The sequence below is a fragment of the Condylostylus longicornis genome, unplaced genomic scaffold, assembly GCF_029603195.1.
Source record: "Condylostylus longicornis isolate FDR11 unplaced genomic scaffold, ASM2960319v2 ptg000001l, whole genome shotgun sequence".
Taxonomy (NCBI): domain Eukaryota; kingdom Metazoa; phylum Arthropoda; class Insecta; order Diptera; family Dolichopodidae; genus Condylostylus; species Condylostylus longicornis.
Window position 1 is genome coordinate 420,821 of NW_026577970.1, and position 24,457 is coordinate 445,277.

The window sequence follows — 24,457 nt, forward strand, 5'->3', positions numbered from 1 at the left end:
ATTTTTTCATAAAATTGCAGGCAACTAATTTTTAAATTGACACTAATTAGAAGTTCTGCTCTAATAAGTTTAGAAGAACACAGAACACCTGTTTCTTTCATCTGTCCACTTATTATTCATAATCGAAAAAACACGTTCAATAAACGACGATGAAGCTGGAATGCTTAAATTATGTGACAAAATTTTAAATATATTATCGTTATTCGATGTTGTATTTTTTAAAATAATACTCCATTTATCGGGTAAAAAAATGGTTTAAAGTTTAAAATTAGGACAATTTTGCTTTCATGTAGGACGTAGGACAAATTACGTGATTGTGGGACTGTCCTACCGAAAGTAGGACGTGTGGTAACTCTAACTATGGATACATTTTTTCCTTGAAATTGGATACATTTTGTTTTTACCAAGTGGGAACACTGGAGTTGAGCAATTAAAAAATATTAAAACAAGTATATACTTACGTGATAAACAAATACTAAACAAATTCAGAAATATTTATACGAATGCAAGGGAAATAACACTATAGCATTTGAAAAACAAAAACATGATTTGCCGACTTTGTTCGGAGCACAAGGAAGATATGTTAGATTTCTTCGATTCTGTAGGATTGGAAAAAAAAATTGTTAGTATAATAGCAAAACATTTTTGGTTTGAGGTAAAGAATATATTTTGTTAACATGAATTTGCATAAAAATTTAATGAATGAATATGTATATATTTTTAAACAAATTTTTTAGCCAAAATTAGACGACAAATCTCACACAATATGTGTTCCTTGTTGGACAACAACAAAAAATTTTCATGAGTTGTATATGCTTGTTGAAAAGGTTGAAAAATATTGGACAGAAACATTGTCTTCTATAAAAGAAGACCCTAGTAAAAGTCAGGAATTTGATATTCAAGAAATTCAGCCTACCCTAAGTGAGAGACAGGATTTAAAGGAAAATTATTTTGGCTATGGGGCGTTGATGGATAAAGTACACGAAGGTGAAACCGAATTTAAATTAAAATAAGAATCTTATAATTTTCACGTACAATTTACCACTAACATTTTAACAGGAAATCTTAATGCTAAGGTAAAGGGAAAATTAAAAAAGGAAGGCAAAGATAAAAGAAAAATATTTAAACGAACACCGGAGGAAACATATGCCTTCAATAAAAAAATTGCTGAAGGTGATGCCTTAATTGCCAAATTTATGAAAATATACTGTAATGTATGTTCAAAAGAACAAATAAATTTCACAGCTTTAAAGCATCATTGCACGTCAAATCATGCTCAGCAAGGAGTGGTAATGTGTTGCGGGAGAAAATTTTACAAAAAATGTAAATTGGTAGAACATATTGAAATGCACATTGATCCTGAAAAGCATAAGTTGTAGCAGATTTATTCAAACTTACAAATTAACAAAATGAATATTTTGTAGATGTCACATTTGCAATCATATTTCAGCGAATCATTGGAATCTGAAGATACATATGGAAAGCATTCATAAGGAAGAAAATGACAAAATAAAGGCTTTTAAATGTTCATATTGCAGTAAGACGTTTAAACTTCAAGCACAATTAGCACGTCATAAGCTAATTCATTTACCAGAAGAAGAAAAAAAATTTAAGTGCTCCTATTGCAAAAAAAAGTAATTTAACACGTTCCAGATGTTTCGGTTTAAATTTGATCGTATATTTTTCATTTCATTTCTTTTATAGTTTTCCCTCAGAATCGAACCTAAAGTATCATATACGTTTATGTCATGAAGGATATTATTCAGGAGTGTGCGATATATGTGGGAAGGCTTATAACAACAGGCAAGATTTAAAACGACACCGCCTCCAAATTCATGAAGGTGTAGGAAAGTCGACACATAAATGCAAATATTGTTGTATGGAATTTGGTTCAAAATACGCATATAACATCCATAAGTTTCGAGAACATGAAAATCAAAATCCAAATATCGATTTTAAATGTACTATATGTAATAAAATTTCAGCGAACTCGGAGGCACTAAAAAATCATATTCAGTATGTTCATAGGGCCAAAGCGAAGTTCGAGTGTACTTTGTGCAAGAAAAGCTTCAAAAGGGAATTAGCTCTTAAGGTAATTAACATTTTCTTTATTAATATTCACTTATTACGTGTTTTATAAATTACAAAAATAAGGGTTAATAATACATTTTATGCAGATATGGGTTTTACTTCAAATTGATCTTTTTTCGTATAAAAGTGAATTCATTATATTAAAGCAAAATTTTAATTTGCGGCGGTTTCAAGCTTTTTGTTTCTTGAATGTTGCCATTTGAGTTGCGTCATTTTTGTGTTATCATGTTATTTAAGTCATTTCTGTCATCATAAACAATAAATTCAAAATTATCCAATTAGAATATGATGTGATAATTTTAAATTTAACAAAGAATTTTACAGTTCAATGACGAGTTAAAATCGATTTCCAACCTAAAAAAGACTAAATGTGGGAAATTTTGTTTATCTTTCTGTAATTTTTCTATTCTTTTTCTTTTTTTTTTCTATCGTTTTCCGCTTCCTTTTTCTATAATTTTCGATTTCCTTTTTTATTATTTTCACATTATTTTTTTCCATCACATTATAATCTATTTTCTTTTTCCATAATTTTCTGCTTTTTCTGTAATTTTCTACTCTCTTATTTTTATAATTTTTTTTTGCTCTATCTTTAATTTTTTTCTTTTTTTATATAATTTTCTATTTTGTTTTTCTTTCTACATGTACGTACAATTTTTAATCTACTATTTTATTTTTTATCAGTTTAATAAGAACTTCATTATGTTATAATTTAAAAAAGAGTTATTGAGCAAAATCTCTCCTGAGACTGTTTTCAGTCTCTTCGCCGTTAGTTATCTTATTTCTGCAAAAAATTCAAGAATAGCTTAAGAAACAGTGCTCTAATCGAAAGAAATGGAAACCTCGAAGATTTACTCCAAGATCTCAAGATGGTTTTTAAATCAATGAAGTAACCAATGTTACGAAAATGGAAAAATCAGAAAATGTAATTCTTCATTATAACGAAAAATTATAATTATTTATTTTAAAGCTCGATAGAAGCTAGACCATTGAAAAAAAATGCAGCGTGAGATCTATCTTGAATCACAAAAAGTTGTTTAAATATATTGATTCCGATTAGTTTCGACTTTTATGTCATCCTCAGTAATACTAAGTTCCCTGAAATAATTTTTTGTAAAATTTTAAGTCAATATTTAATAATAAATTATTTAGATATGTATGTATTAGTGTACATATATAGTTTTGGAACATGTAACTGCGCAAAATTGTATTACCCTATTTATATTAGTGAAAATTATGAGAGCTCTTTTGTTTTTTTTTTTTTAAATTTTGAAGAATAAGTGTTGAACTATTCAACCCTGCCTGAAGTAATATTGTTGATAGATTTGCAAATATTATTTATATCAACGAATTAGAAACACTAAAGGAAGGAGCATCTTGAAAAAACAATGAAGCCAAATTTTTTTTGGTTGTCTTTTTGCTCCGAGCATTGTAAAAGTTATAATAGTATTAATTTTATTAAGTATTAATTTTATTTTCTTGTCTGACCGCTACTATAAAATATGTGTAATTTGTAAGAAGGATAGGTTGAAAATTTTTTTAATGCACAAACTAAAACATATTTCGAAATATTTTTTCATTTTAGATATCTGTAATAAAAACAAAATTTTAACAAAACTCATTATTTTTTTTTCTCTTTGAATAAATTTAATTTATAAATTGCAAATAACTATAAATATTTTAATATCACAATATTTTAGAAGTCCGGAAAATGAACATATTTTGCTAAAGAATTTCTATATCTAGCAAATATATCTATTGCTTTCACACATTCGAATTTTTTATTTTACTTTATTGAAATGAAAAATAAATTATGGAAAATAAATTTTGTTGTCAAAATAAGAATAACAAAATATTTTACCTAACTTAATTTAATTGAATTTGAGTTCAATGTTGCGATACACTCGTTTGTTTACCATAATATGTTTCTTTCTTGCCTACACAACTCTTATTACCATCTATTTCTAAATAAAAATCGAATATTTTGAGATTTTGGAAGTGGCAAGCAAACGAAAACTAACGGAATGGAACTAGTCGAACTACTTCTTAGATAGATATACTTTGTTAACTATCTAATACTGTTAACTATCGCTTTAGTGCATCTTAAAAAACCCGCTTAACTGCGCAAGTAACAGGAACCATATTAAATATAGGTAACCACCAACAAAAAACAAAATTGAAATAACTTAGTTGTTAAATTTTATTTGACATTAGACGTACATGAAAACAACTTATTTTTCGAAAACTTTAAAAAAATATTTTCGAAAACTAAAAAAAAACTGAAAAACATTGTTAAAAAATTAATGCAATTAAACGATTCGCGCAGTTATAGGAAACGCAATTAACCGATTTTTTTGTCATTGAATGTAGTGGAGAAAGTAAAAGCTCTAAAAAAGATGACATACTTAAAAAGGAAACGCTTTTAATCCGGAAGCAGCTAAACATGTATTACTGTACTTAATTTGTCATTTCATAATTCACATATATATGTATGTTTATTAATTATTTATTTTTCCGTTTCCTGTTCTATTTAAATTTACTCGCAGATAGCCCTGTAAACTTATTCGTAGATAGTGCACACTACACACCTGTTAAACAAAGTAAAATTTATCCAAAATCCATATGCTTTTTTCTTACTCTAAGTCGGCGTTTACATGTCAATGTCCATCATGATTGAAATTGAAGTTAATTGGCCATGTAAACATCATCAATCAATCATTTTCATCAATCTTTTGATTAAAACAGCTGTGATCAGCTTTCAAAAAAAAAAGCGAAATTTCCAAATAAAATCTTTGTAAAACCATTAAGTAACGGCTTAAATGAATGAATAACAAAAACATCTGATGTGGTCAGCACATAAACGACCGCAATGTGTATTGTCTAGTTTAATGAAATTGGTACAGAATACTATAAAAATGCCTGTTAAATAGTTCTTTCCAATTTTTAGGGCATTAATAAGCTTATAGTTAACACACATAGAAAATTGTAAATTTGGCTCTTAGTAGAGTTTTGCTTTGTGCTACCCGAATTCCCTGAAATGCTCGCCAGTTAGTTTCGGTTACAACCAGAGCTAAAATATCAAATTTTAAGAAATTCCATCGATTCGTTCCGTAGATATGGTAAAAAATGTAAAATCGGTCCTCAGATTTCTTGAGTTTACGAGCCGTGATCATTCCATAAAAATTTATATACTCGTTGTTTTGATACGAGAAATTTAAATATAAAATAAAATTTGTTTATAATGTATTATAATGTATTTTTAAATGTACTTTCTTTTTTTTCGTATATAAAAACATTGTATATAAATTACCATTGCAAAAGTAATGATAATTTATGTGCAATTTTAAAAAATAATAAAAATAAATTTTAAAAAAGCAAATTAATAAAATTTTATAATATCAATAAACATTTTAAATTTGTTAAATATATTACTCAGCAAAAAGCATATGAAGCTTATGTATGTACGAAAATTTGTGCATCTATTTATTTTTTTTTTCTCCTCTTGGGGACCGAGACACTCTAGCCCTGCTCACGTCGACTCGTAAGATCTCTTGTGATTCGCATTCCCATCTAAGGTAGCCCTATAACCAGGCCCTTGGCAAACCGCAGCAAGCACGACCAGGTTCCGCCCCTCCAGACCCAAGAGTGGCATAAATTTCTTAGAGTGCGAAAGGTACCAGCAGCTGTTCCAATGTTAAACTCTGGGTTGCTCCTGCTAGTCACTCAGAGTGCGCACTGTCCTTGGCACCATAAAGCATGGCTCCGGTCCAACGGAAGGATTCGCCGCTCATCCCTGGCGAGTCCATGAGCTCTCTTATTCCCGTGTATATCGTAATATCCCGGCAATGGATAGATGGACAGTGTCCGAGGGCCCTTGTCAGGTTCACGCCCTGGCCGTACACACCCACACCCTCATAGGCTTTGTATCTATCCGTACAGAACACCACGGACCAAGGGCCAAATTGTGGCCGCTATTCCTCCCAAATCCGCAATGTAAGGCTTAACTATGTTCCTCGTTAAAGTTCAAGTTTTTTTTCTGTTAGGTGAAATAATCCCGAAAGGTGAAGAGAAACGGCGCTACCAGCCTTTTTTCTCCGACAGTGGGGGAGCGTGACTCCTACCTTAAAAAATCACCTAAACTCTGAGCGGATAAAACTGGTCCTAAAGATCAACTATTACCTCTGCGCTGACTTGGTTTTTCCGTTCAGGAATTAAATATCTTCCATAAGGAAATTGGTATTTCGTGTTAAATCGAAAGGTCCTGTTCGTTTAAGTCTTTCTGTCATAACGCCATTGTCTAGCAGCCGAGCTGCTTCCATATTTATATGCTGCTCTAGACGAGCTCTATGCTTTGTAGCCCAACTAATAATTTTATCTGCAACCAAAAGAACCCCTAAATCCCTCTAGATGTCCCCGTTACGTATATACCAAGGCGCACTTACTATGTCCCGTAGAACATTATTCTGGAAGGTTAATGTGAGTTTTTGTTTTGTTAATCTTCTTGGCACAACCCCACAGTTGAATGCCATATAGCCATATTGGTTTAATGATTTGGCTATAAATCATTACTTTATTATCAATTGCCAAATTGGACTTACGACCTAGGAGCCAATAATTTTCTCTTTTATTTATTTTCTAATTCTATGTGTTTCTTCTTTATATAATCTTTCCACCTTAGCTTGACATCTAAAGTCATTCGAAAGTTAGGTATTTTGCTGAGTTATGGATTGCTACGTTCGTTTCATTTAAGTTGATTTGTGGTGGATTCACTATTTTTCGATTGGTGAAGTTTATGTGAACCGATTTTGGTTCATTCAATTCCCAATCGTAGTCCACTGTAATTTTTTTGTCGAATCGTCAATGTTCGATCCTACTAATATTGCAGTATCGTCAGCAAAAGTGGCTACCGTAGCATTTTTTATGGAAGAGGTACGAGTGGTAGATCACTCGTAAGTAATTTTATTTGTGGTAGATCACTCGTAAAGCAAGTACAACGTTGGGCCTAATATGATGCCTTCACGCACTCCTGCTCTTATTTCTCTTAGTGTGGAGTCTATGAGCTAAGTCCTAACTTAATAATGGTATCATTTGTTTTACCTTAAATATAAGGCCTTTGTGCCATACCTTGTCGAGTGCCAGTGCTACGTCTACAAAGTAGAAGAGCAGATCTTCTTATTTTCTTAGATTTTTCGGTAATATTCCTTATTCTATGGACCTGGTTTATTGTGGAATGGTTTCTTTTAAAACCAAATTGATGACTGTATTGTGTATACAATAGGTAGGTTATGTGATGGCAACAAATCTTGCATATTGAGTTTTCGGTGGGAATGCACTTCTCCATGGTAGGGAAGTGAAATAAACTATTTTTTGCAACCTGTCCATCTGTCGGCTGAACCAATTTTTATGAAATTTTATATGTAAGTTTATTTCGACCATGACACGGATTGATCAACTTTTGAAATATGTCAGGCCTCGGGAACTGTACTTTTTAGCGGGTCTACTTTACATTTTGACCATTTTGAAGAAAATATTCAATCGATTTACTTGAAATTTCATATATAGGCTTCGCTCGACCGTCCGCGATACCTCCTAATTTTTGGAAGAAATTTTTGGAATTTCGTAGCAACTGGACGTTTACTACGAGCCAAATATACATTTTTGCCTATGTAAAGAGAAAAAATATATTCATTGAAATTTAATATTTAAATTCTTCCTACTAAAACAATGGAAATATAAAATTTTTGGAAAGACCAGGGTTTGAAAACTGATCTGAATTCGGGTAACACAAAGCGAAACTCTACTAAGAGCCAAATATAAATTTTTCTAGGTGTGTTAATTTAGAGCTTACTAAAGCCCTAAAAATTGACAGACATTTTTATAATATTCTGTAACACTTTCGCTAAAATAGACAATACACATTGCGGTCGGTTATGTGCTGACCACATCAGATTTTATTATTGGCTTCAATCTCCTTAATAGTAGCTTTTCAAAAACTTTAGACATCATTGGTAACAGTGAAACGGTCCTGTAAAACTTTGTTTCTCTCAAGGATTTCCCGGGGTTGGGCACCATAACTACCTCTGCGACTTTCTAAAAATACGGAACATACCCAAAATCCATAGCTGCATTCATGATTTTCGTCAGACGTTCCAATGCCTCGTTTGGTGGCTCTCTGAGTACTTCCACAGTAATAAGATCAAAACCCGGTGATTATTTCAATTTCAGGGATCTTATCCCTTTCGAAATTTCTAATTGAGTAAGTGGAGCTATGCTGCCTGCTTCATTTGCGGTAGATTCTACTGAACTTACATTTGATGTTATTGCGTTTGGTGTGAAAAAGCTTTCTAAGTGATCAGCAAATAATTCGGCTTTCTCTACATTGCTCCTCGCCCAACTGCCATCTGCTTTCATCAGTGGCGGAGCCTGCTTAATCGATTTCTTTTTGCTCTTGGTCGTCTTCCATAGGGAATAATTCGTTTCCTTCGTAGCTGACAAGTTCTTTATATAATTTTCGTATGTTGTCGATTTACATTCTTGGATTTTTCTTTTAAGCACATGAAAAGAAAGTCTGTTTAAAAGAGTTTTATTATCAGGGTGACGTGAACGTTGCCATCTACGTCTGGTCCTTCTCTTTTCACCTCTTTAATCAGTCATTTCTTTAGGATAGCTATTTGCTGTCGGTTAGCACTTTGACATTTCTGTATTGTTCCATGCAGCTTTTTGTATGATTTCAATAAATTCTTCTAACTCAAGATCTAATTGTTCTCTTGATTGTATATTAATATTTACATCAATATTATTTATTATTTCGTATTTAAAGCTCGCCCAATCTGTAGAGCTATATGTCAATGTGGGTTTATATAATGTTCTAGTTATTTTTTCACTCAGTTTTAATATGACAGCAGAGTGATCTGAATTAAAATCATAATTATCTTCAAAGTTTAGAAAGTTTTCCGATATTTTTTTGGTTAAAAAAATTCAATAACATCAAGAATCTTGCTAGTGTCAGTAGGCCAATAAGTAGGAGTGTCAGTGGAGTGATAGCAACAATCTGTATGTTTGGCATTATAGTCATCTAATATTAGATATCTATGTCCATGTTTGTACAGGAGATCTTTAAAAGTATTTTCCTTAATGCTGCAATTTGGTGGACAGTATACAGCACCAACACTTTCTTTTATGAGTATTGCACTACTTTCTCTTGGCTGATTGCGGGGATGTACCACTTTATAGTAATTATAACCTTTTATTTTAAGGCCAATATAATATGTCAAATGAGCCTCCGACAGCAAACAAACTTCTACATTTCTCGTTTTGAGAAAAACCTCTAATTCTTGTTTCTTATTAAGAACTTATTATTCTTATTATTCTCATTTACGTACATCTTTTATTAATCGCTTTGATGTCCCTGTATACAGCTCAATGTTATTTTTTTCTATTTTTAATAGTCTTTTAGAGATCTCGTCAATTCTAATCAACATAATGTCTGCGTCACGCCTGTGAATATGGTACTCCTTTAACACTTTGCTAGGTGTTGTTATTCTGGCTATTTTTGGAGCTCTTTGCTCATTAAGTTTAACTTGATTTTGTTTGGTTTTATTCTTTTTTAATCTTGTTTTTTGAAATTCTTTTGCAACCAAATAACCTCGATAGCTAGCAGGGTGTGCCTTATTGCAGTTTACACATTTGAGCTGAAAATTATCCTTCTTGTTGAACTCTGTTGTAATATGATTACCAGCACATTTTACACATCTAGCCGTTCCTTGGCAAAACTTTTGTGTGTGTCTAAACCTCTGGCATCTTTTGCATTGCGGAATGGATTTGCTGCTGTTAGAAAACAGCTTCAATTTTTACTCTCATCTGCTGTGAGTATTATATTTTATAGATTTTGGTTATCTCTTCCGCATGGTCAAAAGATAACACAAAAAGCGGAAGTTTTACTGAAATATATTTTCAATTTTCCTTTTGATTTTATTTACAACATCTAGACATTTAAAGTCTTTGCTAATAAGCTCGTTTTTTATATTCTCTGGCTCACACGATGGATGGAGATTTCTAGCAATAACCTTAACTGACCTTGTCAGTTTATTCTCATACGTGTGCCACTCCAGTCTAGCCTTATTTATAGCTTTTGTTAGTAATCTGTATTCATATTCATTTTCCACATTTAATTTTAATTGGTCATTATTCATCATATTGACCCTAACGTTTATTCTTTTTTTTTTTAATATCTTAACTATGTGGGAGTAGTTTTTAATATTGCTCAATATAACCGAAGCAGGCTTTTACTTCTTTGGGGTTTTCAGCCTTCATTTTAGGGCTGGTTTCATTATTTTTTTTAACTGTCTCCTCTCAATTTATTTCCATTTTTCGCTTTTTTGCATTATTCTGTTTTATGATCCAGTCAGTTTCTCTAACCAGTTCTTCCTCATCGGTTTCATATACAATAACTTTCGCATCTTTGTTCTTCTCTTCTACTGATGCAGATTTTCTAGAATACAGATTTTGCAGATGACTCCTGATCTTCTTTAAAATGGGTCCATCAATGCCGATCTACTATGCAAGAAGTGGTCTCCTTCAAAATCCATGAAACCATCCTCCGAAGAGTGTGGGTTTTTCAGCATTATTGGATTACCACCTGGGGTATACAATTCTTGTGTTTTGTTCATTGTATTTGTTTTGCTTTATTTCGTAGTTTTCTTCTTCTAGGCTTTGAGAATATTTCCAACGTGCAATGCAGAACATATAATTTCTGCCGTCCCTCAGGGATAAGTTGCAGACCAGAGAGTCGCGTCTGGATTTCTATTGGATTTTACAGGGCTCTTACCAAAAGTATACTATACTGCAGATATTTCGTGGCCCAATCCATCAGAAATAATGCTTATGGCCCATAAAGTCTACCATATGACTGAAGAGTACATTGGTCGAACAATGGTAGTGTAGGTACATTGGACCATTTTAGGTCTGGGGCTATGCTCTTCCATACAGTCTCGTCGATGCCCATAGAGCCCGAATGGCTTTATTGGTGACTCCCAGGGATATCGGGCGCAAACTAAATTTCCGTCGTCTATAAAATGGTATAAAGATTGCCTTTCCAAAGTTAATGCCACGGCCCTCAGTCTGCGTGCAGTCCCGGATTATGTCCAGGGCCTCCCGCATTTGGTCAGCTACGGCGTCGTCATGCTTGTCCCTCACAATTACGACTAGATCATCAGCGTATCTTTCTCGGCAAACATTGTGGACATGCAGCATTTTCTCCATGACTTCGGGTGACTCCGGGTGAGTATCAGGTCGATTGACCTTCGGTATGAATACCACTCTCACCTTCCTCTAGCTCTGTGGAATGTGACCATATTAATAAATCCTCCAATTTAGGGCGTGAAAGGAGAAGCATTGCGGTTTCCTCGGCATTGTCAGTAAAAGAATTATCATCCTTCCTAGGCGTTCCAATGCCGTTCGCATGATCTTCAGAAAACGACCTGAGAAGACGAGGAACTGTGGGAACCTCCTGCGAATTAGATTTGCGAATCTCTTTATTGTATTCTGTGAGAATCCTATGATATCGAAAAGTTGCCTAACTCCCCTTTACACCTCTCCAGCTAGCCTTCCATTCCACCAGGGCACCTCTCTTTTAGCTTTTGTGCTAAAAGAAAGGCTCTCTCAAATACATGCCAATTCCTAACTAGAGACGTCAAAAGAGGCTACATATTGTAAAGTCTTAGACATCTCCACGTATTACTTTTATTAAGGTCGGTTCATTACCCTTATTAACGATATCTAAGTTATTTTGTAGCAGAAAATCAAAAAAGGCACTCAGCTCTGGGGTTCGTGTTGGGGAAGTACATACTGTGATGAACGTTGGCATCACAGACCAAGATGAGTCTCTTCTCTTCTTGCAGTACTAAACGAGTTTCTTTAGGCCCTTTGGAGGGGCAAAGGTCTGCTCTCCAGAAAAATACGCTAAAGCACAGATTAGCCTCTGATTTCCGCCGGCTTGCCGAGCCTCGACCTCCAATGCTACCAGGTCCCTAACGATGAACTCTGGAATTGCAAGAAATTTGGTAGATTTATCAAGTCGCAATGCAGCTCTTGGTGTTTCAGAATGATGTAAGAAAACCAATTTACATTTTACAACTCCAATCATGATTCCTGAAGGAAGCCTGTGTGGAAGTCTTCTTACTACAATTCAACTAAAACAATTAAACTAAATCTTCTCACTACAATTAAACTGCTGGTATTTAATATAGCTTTATAATTGATAATTATCGTTAAAAACTATATTGCAAGTTTATTTAGTTACTTATTTATACAAGAAATTACTACAATGCATAAACATTATGCATGCTCTGTACAAAAACATAAGAACGCTATCAAATAAACCCAAGAAGGAAAGTCAACCGATCAAAGACAAGGAAGACCGGCCACTCACGTCCACGAAAGAGCAATTACGGAGGAATGGCGACCAGCGATACCAGCAAGAACAGCAAACGCAAGAAAACAGGGGCAGCACCAACATATTAAATCGGGGCCGCCAAGCAAAAGAGAAATAATTGATGCTATCCACAAATTGAAAAGCAAAAAAGCAAAAGGTCTCGATCGAATACCAGCAGAACTCTTGAAGGCGGCCGCTAACAGAATAACCAACATTATGCGTCCGATTCATAACACAATATGGTGCACGGAGAATATACCAAGAAGCTGGAAAAGTGGCATCATAATAAAAATACCAAAGAACGGCGACCTGTCTGAATGCCGAAATTGGCGAGGTATCTCAATATTGAACTCTGTTGTCAAAGTTTTAGCACTCATAATCCACCCAAGAACAGAAAGTAAAATAGAAGCGGGCCACAGAGAGGAGCAAGCGGACTTCAGAAGGGGGCGAAGCTGTGTCGACCAGGCTAACACATAAGAATAATCATAGAACAGTCAGTTGAATAGAACTCGCCGGTGTACGTCGCCTTCGTGGACTTTGAAAGGGCCTTCGACAGGATTGACCGAGAAGCATTGTGGCGCTGCCTAACAAGTAGGGAAAGATAATAAACATAATTAGAGCACTATATAAAGAAGCGGAATTGGCAGTGCTTCATCATGGGCGCCTGAGCGACCCAATAGAGCTGCGGGCGGGAGTCAAGCAGAGATGCCCACTTTCCCCCCTCCTGTTCAATGTGGTGCTTGATGAAGTTATGAACAAAACAACAAACACTGCTAAAGGAATAAGATGGATCCTCACAAATACATTGTAAGATTTGGAATATGCAGATGATATAGCTCTTCTCACACACACATGCAGCGAAATGCAAGAAAAAATAAGGAGCCTGGAGCAAAATATTGTGAAAGTAGGTCTTCGTATAAACACAAACAAGACAAAATGCCTAAGAATTCATGCAAGAACAACGATCCCTCTGCAGATAAATAGCAAGAACATAGAGGATGTCTCCGAGTTCTGCTACCTATGTAGTACAGTTACTACAGAGGAGGTGCTGAAGGAGACATAAAAAACAGACTTAGGGTTCCTAGTGGGGCACTCGGAAGACTGTGGGCGGTTTGGAAGCAGAGTCACTTATCAAGGGCACAAAAATAAGAATCTTTGACGCGTGCGTCAAATCGGTTCTCCTGTACGGCAGCGAAAGATGGTTATTGAAGAAGAGCTATATAGATAAGGCGCAGACCTTCATAAATAGATTCCAACGAATAATATGCGGAATATTCTGGCCGAGAACTATAAGCAATAAGGATCTCTGAGAACTAATGCGGCAGGAACCAGCATACGCCCAGAGCCGAAGAAGGAGGTGGAGTTGGATAGGCCACACTTTTCGGAGGCCAGTAAATAGCATTCCACAAAGGGCCCTTGAATGAAAAGGCAAAAAAAAAAAAGTTTTGGAATGAATTTTTTCGAATGAATTAAAGCGTCATATTATTATTATTATTAACATTATTCTTTGGTGAACCTCCTGCTTACACAGCTTGATGTTGCTTTAGCTTGATGGAGGTTTAGCTGGATGCACTTAGCTCACCATCCCAGCTTCAGCCTTACTAAGCACAGGTAGCCGCTGTGGCCGCTGGTCTTCCGCCGAGCCTCTGGTCGTAGTTGCCTTGTCGCGTGCTATTGGCTTACTTTAGCCGGCTGCCAGCTTGACTTCACCTCCAGCTTGGAGATTTTTACAGGTCTGATTATTGCCTTCCTTCAGCTTGATTCCTCCGTGGCTTCATCTATATTGACTCCCTGGTCCAGCAACCTTTCAAAGCGATATTTGCTGCGCCACTCATTTTCAAGCTCTCTGAGATATTAGTGTCCATCTCCGGCATTGGCGGTTATGTAGCACTACTCTCCAGTGACGCCAATATTTTTCGTATATCAAGTGCAAAAGTACCTCTCTAAAGTAATACAAAAAAGTGCTAAATTTTCTTAAATTTAATTTAAATTCTGAATCAATCAGTCTTTATTTTTAATGTTATGAATTAAAAAACGAAAGCTTTATCAAAGTTCATAAAAAGTGCATGTGCATGTACATGTGTAAAAATTAATATTCGAAAACTTTTTCTAATTTTCTCTTATCAACAATATATTTTTCCAAAACTAAGAACGAGTAAATAACTTCGGAATTTTTGTTTCTAAAAGAATTTTTTAATCGTTTTGGAAAGTTTTTATTATTAATATTTTTGTCAATTAGTTTTGTCAATTAGTTTCGATTGGTTGGAAAAAAAATTTCTTGGATAAAATTTTATAAAATCATAATAAATCTATATATTTTACTTGAAGCATATTTGAAGTACCCACATATATAATACAAACCGCACTCATATAATAATTAAATGTGGCTAATTATTATAATTAAGAAAGAACTACTCTAGCATTTCACAGAATTCACTGAACGCTCGAGAAAAAGAAAAACCAAACTTTTGAAACTTTTCTTGAATATCTATACGCAATGGAATCTGTAGCAAATAAAGCAACAATAGACGAAGAGTCTTTTTTTCTGTATGTACATTATAAATGGTATACCAGATAGCAATATAAACCAAACTGTATTGCTTAAAACCACCACTTTAGACGAATTGAATGTCAAATACTAAAATGGCTTAAATTTATTGGTAGTTTCCAAATATTAATAGCAGAAAATTATCATCAATTCTAATCAGTATGATTATATACAATAGTTAAACTCAAAGGTAAAAGCTTTTATTGATAATTGTATTGCTTGTATTTTAGCGTCACGAAAAAATTGCTATCGTACAGTTCATGTTGGTCTTTTGGCGGCAATGGCACAGAATTATAAATATCTTTTTTTGTACCAGAGGCTTTTGCTAACTTCTTTTTGATTTATTCTGCGAAGTCTACAACAAAAGAGGAAGTTTTACAAAAATTGCAGCTACAAGCAAATGCCTTTGTAAATCCTAACAGAATAATCAGTGATAAAGGTACCACCTTCATCTCAGCGAATATTGTGATAAAAATAATATTATATATATCGGTATTACCACCGGAATTCTACGCGAATAAACGAAATTTTCACGATCCACAAGTTGAAAAGTTGATAAATTCTAAAATAAATCGTAGTACAAATAAAAGCTATTTGTTTGGGATGTGTTCCCGAACTTATGTTTGCGACAAAAATGCGAAATGCGGAAGATTTTAAATTGGAAAAACGAATTTAGGAAGTAATGTTACAACAATTTGAAGAAGAAAGAAACGAACGAAGACAAGAAGCATTGACAAATATTCTGAAAACACAACAACAAAATATTAAAACGTTCCACAGAAAGAGAAAACCTTGTAAAAATTAAAAATTCAAGATTTAGTAGCTATTAAAAAAACTGAGTTCAGCGCAAATTTAAAATTATTTCACAAATTTCTTGGGTCATATGTAGTAACAAGAGTCAAAAGAAATGATAGATACGATCTACGAAAAATAGGTTTATATGAAAGTCTATAGACATCATGAAACTGTGGTTTCAGAGCTATGAAATTGATTCACAGTGACAGTTCCTCGTCCGCCAAAGACGATACTCATATAATAACTAACTGTGATTATTAATACTTCTTAATCTTATATATAACTATAATACCCAGATTGTAGCGAGATTTACGATAAAAAAAAAATAACGTACAAAAATGCAAAGGGAATACGAAAACAAACATGACAAAAAAGAAAGTAAAAAAAAGTGACCTCTATTCTTATACATACTGCTTTGGTTACCTAGAAAAAATCTTAATCGGAATTTTTGTTGATATTTAGGCTTCAAATAGTAAATACTGAAAACGGAATTTAGATGGAATTATGTTCCCAAACTTGAATTAGATTATTAAGAGTTTTTTAGTTTTAAATTTCAAAAAAATCGGTTGGGAAATTCCATTTAAAATTTCCCTTCTAATAATGTTATAAAAATAAAACTCAGAAATCCTTTACTATCATCCACTGCTGTGCTAATTGAGTAAAAGATTTATTTGAAAATTAAAAGGCATTTTAAAAATTGTGTATGGAATTGAAAATAATTGAATTTTTCTTCTAACAGAAATATTAATAACATTTTTTGACATAATCATAGATCTTCAACAGCTAAAAATTCAACTAATGCGTTATATGTATATCTACAAGTTGAAATTATTTTCCGAACTTTTGAATAGAAAAAAAATACAAAAACAATTCTTAATGCTTTATGTTTTCGAAGTATGAAATATTTTTCCGATTGAAATATTTTTTTTTTTTTTTGTGAAATTTAGTATAGTTCTATACTATAAATTTTAGTATAGTTTTTATTTAGTGTAGTTTTAAAAGCCATCTAGATTATAATTTTAATTTTTTTGCTTTTTTCTTCAGTTAATTTTAAATTCTATTTCTCAATCAAGAATTTTACACTGTAATTCTGTACCCTTCCATTTGAAAGACAAGAAAGGTGGTCTGCGCTAAAAATTGGATTGTTTTTTTTTTAAATACATTTTTCAAATGGAATTTCCCAATCGATTTTTTTGAAATTTAAATTTTAAATTTCAAAAAATACGTAGAATCAGTAGAGACAAAAATATTGATCAATTTCCTTCACACAAATAAATTCCGACACATCTTCCATTTAAACTTCATATAAATTTGGAATTTATTTTGGATTTGCTCTCTGAGATTGGTGGCCTGACCTGATAGATATATATGGCATTAGTTCAACCTTTGCAGATAATTTTGGTTAAATTATATTGGTTATGTGTGTATGTTCAAAATGTAAACAGTATTATTTCGATGCTTTGTTTTCTTTCAAACTTGAAATATTTATTACTTATTTTTTCAGATTTCAAAATTTTTAATTGTCGAACTAATGCTATATATATTATAGATATTTGATAGATATTTTGAAATCTGACATTTATCACCTATTTATAAAATTTTTTCAAGTTTTAGGCAGTTTTATTTTTTTTAAGTGAGAACTTTTTCTTTTTGAGAGAAATTTCGTTAATGTTTCTCTTTTTAAAGTTTTTCTAAGTTTTATCCCAGACAGACCTAAATTGTATACAAGTTTGGCTCACAAATTGAATAAGATTGCTAAGCAGTAAAAGTATTACATATGTATATATTCATTCTTAATATGTATGTGTTGTTATAAAAATGTTAGAAATTTTCTTTGAACTAAATAGAATTAACAGGAAAATATAATTTATGAATGAATCATAGTTTATAATGCATTTAAATAAAGAACCTATACTCAAACTTATACGGTAGACTCGTTACCTACCTAGTAAACTCAATGACGTTAGAAAGTGGTTTAGGTTATCAACAATATCATGCACCTGTCGCATGCCCCTCCAGGAGCAAAGCAGGGTAAAAAAACTCAAAGATGAGAAACAAATACTCAACAAGAATACCCAAGATCATTTCAAATTAACTACAATGACTATTACTCGGCCGATATATAGATATAAATTTCAATATTTTGCGAGTTAACAGCAACCTGAGTTAATTTTAAATTTTTGTTCTAACATTAAATTAATTATTTATGTAATGTGATTTAACCGATTAGTACATAAAATTATTGTGCAGAGTAAAATTTATTTTCTCTATGTAGAACGGTCCTTGAAGATCACTTATACTTAAAATTTTGACAATAACTTGGGTTTTATAAGATGTTCGATAAATGCAGTACTCATACAAATAATTTAACTTAAAAACAATTATGTTTTTTGCTATTTTGATTGGCATATTTATTTGCAAAAAAAGAACATCGTCAATAATTAGCGATTTAGTAACTAAGAACTAAAAAAAAATCCAAAAATGAACAATTCAACTAACAAATATATCAAAAATTTAAAAACAAAGTAAAAAATTAAATTAAATTCAAAAAATATAAAAAATTGCAACTTCACAAATTATTATATTATTATGATACTGCATGAAGCATTTCGGATGTAAAGCCACTTCGCCTTTGAATTTTATTTATCCACCACAGTTATAACCACACCTACGTTCAGTATTAATAGGTACTACCCAACGATCCTTGTTATCATAAAAGGTACCAATAATGGTTTTATAAAGAAAATTTTAACTCCTGAATTTGAAAACAAAGTATATCTACTAATAAATAATTCGACTCTCCGTTTACATTAATGCAATCACTCACCAATATATGTATATAATTATACAAAAAATTCCCTTAGCTAAAAGAGTTAAGCAGTATACTTTCTTATTTTCGTTTTTATTCACATAGGAATTTTTGGGAGAGGGGAAAAGTACGCAAAAGATGTCTACCTGCTTTTTTATAATGTATTTTTAAAAGCAGGAGTTATTTATTTTTTCTTATATAAAGTATAGGAAAAAATATTAAGAATTTTAAAAGCGGGAGTTTTATTTCTGTAACTTGTTCCAGTCCAAAGTTACAGAAATTATGTACACTTAACCGGTATGTACACACGATTTACACGGTACTCTATTTACACGGTTTCGGTTTAACACGGTCGGAGAAATGGGGAAAAACCTCAATTTACACGACACTATTTCAGTTTAGCACGGTCACATAAATTAAAAAAAAAATCTTTTCAAGATTTTAAACCATTGCTAAGTAACACTTTTTATTTAACAGTAAACTTAAACAGTTAAATAAATTATGTATGTACAAAAAAGTAGTTTTCAAGGAAGAAATTTTTTTTAAATTTAAGTAGGCGTAAGATTTTAAACCGTTGCTAGCTAGCACTTTATTCTAACTTCAATATATTGTTGAATAAATTATGTGTACATATTTCAGTACATATTTCTTTTCGAAAGTGTAAGTTTTAAAAGAAAGTGTTCTTCAATCATAAATCACTAACATTCGGTAAGAGTTCATAATAAAAAAAATCTATCTATTTTTTACATTATATACAAAACAAAACTTGCATATGGAAAATGAATCAAAAAACACTCTGAAATTGGGGAAATTAGTAACAGTAGTGAAGAATTTCCGAGAAGAAACAAGAAAAGAGCTGTCGTGTTTCTAACAAGTGAAGATGATACATAATGAACTTTTTAATTTTTCTAATTGCTTTTCAAATTATATCAACATTTTTAACTATTTTTTATTGTTTTTCAAATTAAAATGAACTTTTTTTAAATTTTTGTTTATTAGTTTATTAATAATAATAAAGCAAATTATTATACAAAAATAAATAACATGGTTCCATTATTTCCTTTTGAGGAATATTTCCTGAATGGTTCATTGATATCATACCTATTGCGGATTTGTAAGATATGTACATATATCTCTAATTTTCAATATTAAAAAAATGTGGATTCGGTTTGCACGATTTTCGATTTACACGGTAGTTTTGACGAACCAATTTAACGTGCAAATCGAGGGTTGGGTGTATTCATAATGTCTTTATATCTAACAAGTCCCAATACTCAATTTTTTTTACGAAATGTTACGAATTTTTGGCCTCGTTGTTGGTTTTTTCTTTAAATGCCACTGATCGTGTCATATTTTTTATTATTTTTTTCTTTTTTTTTACGTAAAAAAGAGATTAATATTTTAAAAAATCTCAGGATATTATACACATTTTTTAAAAAGCTTCCCATTTAAATTCTATTGCACGAAAAAGAAAGAAAGGTAGGAGGAAATAAAAAATGAAAAAAAATTTGAAATTCATATTTCAGTATGGTTTGAAATGTTAATGAGGAAGGATGTACGATTTTTTATGCACATTTTGTATTTCCCAATAAGGTAAGTTGAGTAGTGTCGGCTAACAAAAGTGTTATTAAAAGTAATATAGGTTGACACATTTCAACAATTTGAATTATCTCATTTCGATTATTCATACGTTACTCATAAAATTGTTTCAAATAATTTCAGTTAGTTTTTAAATTATTAAAAATAAATATGTATGTACCTACTTTCAATAATTTTTTTTTTAAATAATTATTTTAAAACTATTTCAAACATGTTATATTGAGTGCTTCAAAAATTTTGCTGTGCTCTTTTTTCATATTTTATTAGCAGGTAAACAAGAGCAATCTATTTATAAAATGTCACTGCATGTGTATGTATGACCTATCTTAATTCTAAACGGAAAGAATTTTAAAATACATGAACAAAAATTTTAAAATACCTGTTATTTTACAGTCGGAATTTTCGAGTCATTTGGTAAAATACCATTTATTTCAAAAATAGAAAAATATTCAAATCCGGTCATAAAAATATATGACTGTTTTTTCCAAACATTTTAAATATTTTTTTTTCTTAGGTAATTGATATAAATGATAGTAAGTTTTTAATATTTTTTCAAATAAAAATAGAGGTAAAATTTTGAAGTTTATATAAAATTTGTATTTAACAAATAATATTTGATTGTATTTTAGATATTATTTTCTAATTCCCTCTTCAAATTTTTTCTTTACTATGTATTTATATCAATATTTAAGAATTATCTTTCATTAATTATATTTTCAAATTGACACCACAGGTACTTCCCATATCTTGCGTTAACTTACCCTATGAGAAAAAAAAGCTGTTCACTTAAAAATAATGAAATGCTTTCAGTAACAAATAAAACGTTGAAGGCGAAGGTTGTGTTTGTTGTTTTTCCGCTTTTTTTTAAATTTTAAAATAATTATCAATGAAAATATTAATGTATTTTTTTGACTTTTCAAATATATGTTCTAAATTTTACCTGCCTTATAATAAATGTGAATTTATTTTAATATTTCTGCTCAAAAAATAGCCACTTCGATTTAAAAAAGTCCATATAAAATAAGGTGTGCTTTCAAGTTTCTCTCTGAGCATTGGGACTTGTTAGATATAAAGACATTAGTATTCATATTATAAAAGCGAAGCGATTTAAAAACAAATTTTACATATTACATATATGTATATAATTTGAAAAAGACAAATAATAACAAAATATTTAAAATTTGTAATTAGTAATTGTCATTACATTTACTGTAATATAAAATATGAATTTCTTATTTTTATTTCAATTTTGTTTTAAAAATTTAAAACAAATATTTCTTATGAATATTTATACATACACGCGTATCGGTAATAGGCATTTTTTTTTACAAATTGCTTAATTTCTATGCCTCGTCTACATAGCGGCTTGATGTGAAATCAAACTCAACCAGCGTTTTTAGTATGTTAGCTTAAAAGCCCAAAAACGACGTTTAGCTATTAAATTTCAAATCATTATTAATATTTCAATTCAAGTAAACGACTTGAGTGAAGCCTTCAGGTCAAGTAACGTTTATATAGACAAAAATAAACTTGAAGCTGCCATATAAGCGGAGTACATACATATTACTACATCATATTGCGTATCTATCTTGAATGGGTATGTACCGTATAACAAAGTATGAAATTTTAAATTTATAACTATTTTTTTCATACATTTGATTTTTACCTAACTTTTGTGAAATGAAAAATAAAATATGAAAAAAAAAAATCAAAATATAAATAACAAAATTTTTACCTAACTTAATTTAATTTTATTTCAGTTCAATGTTTTTGACACACTCGTTTGTTTACAATATTTTGTTTCTCTCTTGCCTACACAACTCTTATTACCGTCTGTTTCTAAATAAAAATGGAATAAACTACTTATTAATATACATATGTTTGAAAATAATTCACTTTGACTTATTAGTTCTAAAACAACATCGCGGTCTAAATCAATTTTTTTTCTAATTTTTAGTACTTCGCCCGGTATAAATTGTTAAACCTGTCATGTAATTAGAAGTGATGCTAGATCGTAAGGCTTTTTAAATTATACTAGAAAGTTCAATGTGCATTGCGTACGATTTATCGGACACTAATATTTACATATAAATAATCACCAAGCACAATTTATATATTCATCAACATAAATATCACAAAAAGTTTAACACAAGATAATAAAAACTATGAAAAAATAAATTATATACTTCCCCAGTTTTGCAAAGAGAAAAATCACGACGCGCCATTTCAACTAAATGTCATTTTTGATTAACTTATAAATTTAAAAATAAACAAAAATAGCACTAGCAACATAAAAAATATATTTTTAAACACAATAAATGAAAAAAAGTGTCAAAAATATTTATGTGTCATCTGGAAGAGTGGAAAATACAATCGTCCGATAAATCGGACCTTATACTGTTTTATTTTAATATACACTCATGCCTTAATTTTGTTTCAATATTTTCGAAAATATTTGAGCTTTTGCAATTCGTAGCGTTTTTAATCAAAGAGGAAAAAAATAGTTGCATAATAGCTTAGTAGTAACAAAAAAAAAGTGCGGAGTCGTAGCGTTAATGATATGATTTCTTATGTGCTTTATAAAATTTGCAACAAAAAGAAGTAATATTTTGAGACTTTAATTTAATATAATTCTTCATGAATAAAAATAATGCTTTCAAAAAAGCAACTTTAGATTGAGGTCAAGAAAATACATTTTGAAAATCAGCATACACTGATTCTCGTAATTTTATATTATTTACAGAAATTCTCATACACATACGTAAGTATGTGTACGAGTATGTACACACATACGTATGTATTTAATATAAGGCGAGCGCATTTTTGTTGCACGTTATTGTAGCTATTTCATAGCTTCGGTCAAATATCCAATATTTTCGTTTTCATAGGCAGGATTTTCTATTCCATTTCTATTTCAATTTTTTTTTAATTTAGTTTTCATTACTTCTATTGGTTTTGACATTTATAATTTTATTAAAAAATAAATAATTTCTTGATATCCAAAAGTTCACTCAATTTTCTATTTCCCATTGTATTTCTACTTCCCAACCCATCGGGGATAATTGCCGGATCATGCTGCAAAAATTTTTTTTCCAAAATATTTTTTATAATTTATTGTTTTTTTTTTTTAATTTTCAGGAACATATGGCTGCACACACTGGACAATCATTGTATTCCTGTCCGCACTGTTCCAAAACTTTTACTCATAGTTCAAATATGCATCATCATAGGAAACTAAAACATCCTGTCGAATTTGAGTTAGCTCGAAAAGCAAAAGATAATAAAAAAGAGACTTGGAAAGAGTTTACAAGTTTGAATATGTAGACGATAACTTACTTTACATAAAATCACGGCTGACAGAAATACAGGCCTGGACCCTAAGAGAGAGTGACAGTTAACATCATAAATCTCCCACAAGATCAACTTTTTTCAAACTTTTATTTAGAAAAACTTAAAATTCAATCTTTTTCTATTTTGCTAGTGCAAAATTTTGTTAAAATGCTACAAAAAAATTTTTAAAATTTTTTAAAATGTTAAAAAGGCAAAAAAAAATTGCCTGTTTTTTTTTTTTTTTTGTGAAAACAGGCAATTTTTTTTTTTGTGAAAATTCGAGCAGATTTTTTGTTTTCCTCAATTTTAAAAATTGAACATTTGGTATAAATAAATGCAATAAAATAAATTTATAATTGTAAGTAAGTAGTTATCCCCCTTTCCACATCACCTTGTGGAGGTAGAGGATATTTCGCGTTTTTTTTGTGGTATCTCCAGTAGGCCTAATCCACTCATTTACCTAAAATTAAAGCATATTAGTAAAATTTCAAGAAAAGTTTAGAAAAAGTAAAAAAAATACATTTATAAAATTTTAAGAAAAAATAAATAAATAAATAAAATATTTTCTAATTTTCCGAAAAGCAACTTGCTGTTAAATCACAATTAATTTTTAATCTACAATTTAAGCTCACACCCGAAGTTATCATTATTTTCTAAAATCTATAATACAACGCAGAAACTATTTTTAAATACTAACCAGCCATCTAACACAATATTTTCATTGATTTTGTGTACTAAATAATTAAAATTTATTATTATGTCGTCGCTATTTCCTATGGTTACCAGGCAATAAAAACATGTTTTTTGAAAATGTAAATGGCAAACACCACTACTCTCAACTGGTTCCAATTTTTTC

At 31.1% G+C, this 24,457-nt stretch overlaps 1 protein-coding gene across 4 annotated transcripts; it reads left to right on the plus strand.

Annotated features, from left to right (window-relative positions):
- The first annotated feature begins 416 nt into the window (after positions 1-416).
- Positions 417-24,182, plus strand: LOC129607563 (transcription factor grauzone-like). Of its 4 annotated transcripts, XM_055518823.1 has the most exons (7): positions 417-655; positions 738-987; positions 1,060-1,173; positions 1,246-1,372; positions 1,425-1,634; positions 1,705-2,092; positions 23,410-24,182. In XM_055518823.1, exons 1-7 carry the CDS (start codon positions 545-547, stop codon positions 23,593-23,595), a joined length of 1,386 nt encoding a protein of 461 aa, XP_055374798.1. In that variant the 5' UTR covers positions 417-544; the 3' UTR covers positions 23,596-24,182. The 4 variants fall into 4 exon arrangements, with proteins under 4 accessions (XP_055374798.1, XP_055374641.1, XP_055374712.1 ...); XM_055518666.1 differs by having other exon boundaries at positions 1,060-1,372; XM_055518737.1 differs by having other exon boundaries at positions 1,060-1,366.
- The last annotated feature ends 275 nt before the right edge of the window (positions 24,183-24,457 follow it).

Bases quoted from the DNA above. Each gene is read 5' to 3' on its own strand.
- LOC129607563 (XM_055518666.1), top strand. From the start codon at position 545: ATGATTTGCCGACTTTGTTCGGAGCACAAGGAAGATATGTTAGATTTC. The intron at 988-1,059 runs GTGAAACCGAAT...ACATTTTAACAG, and splicing joins GATGGATAAAGTACACGAAG to GAAATCTTAATGCTAAGGTA. The intron at 1,635-1,704 runs GTAATTTAACAC...TTTCTTTTATAG, and splicing joins TGCTCCTATTGCAAAAAAAA to TTTTCCCTCAGAATCGAACC.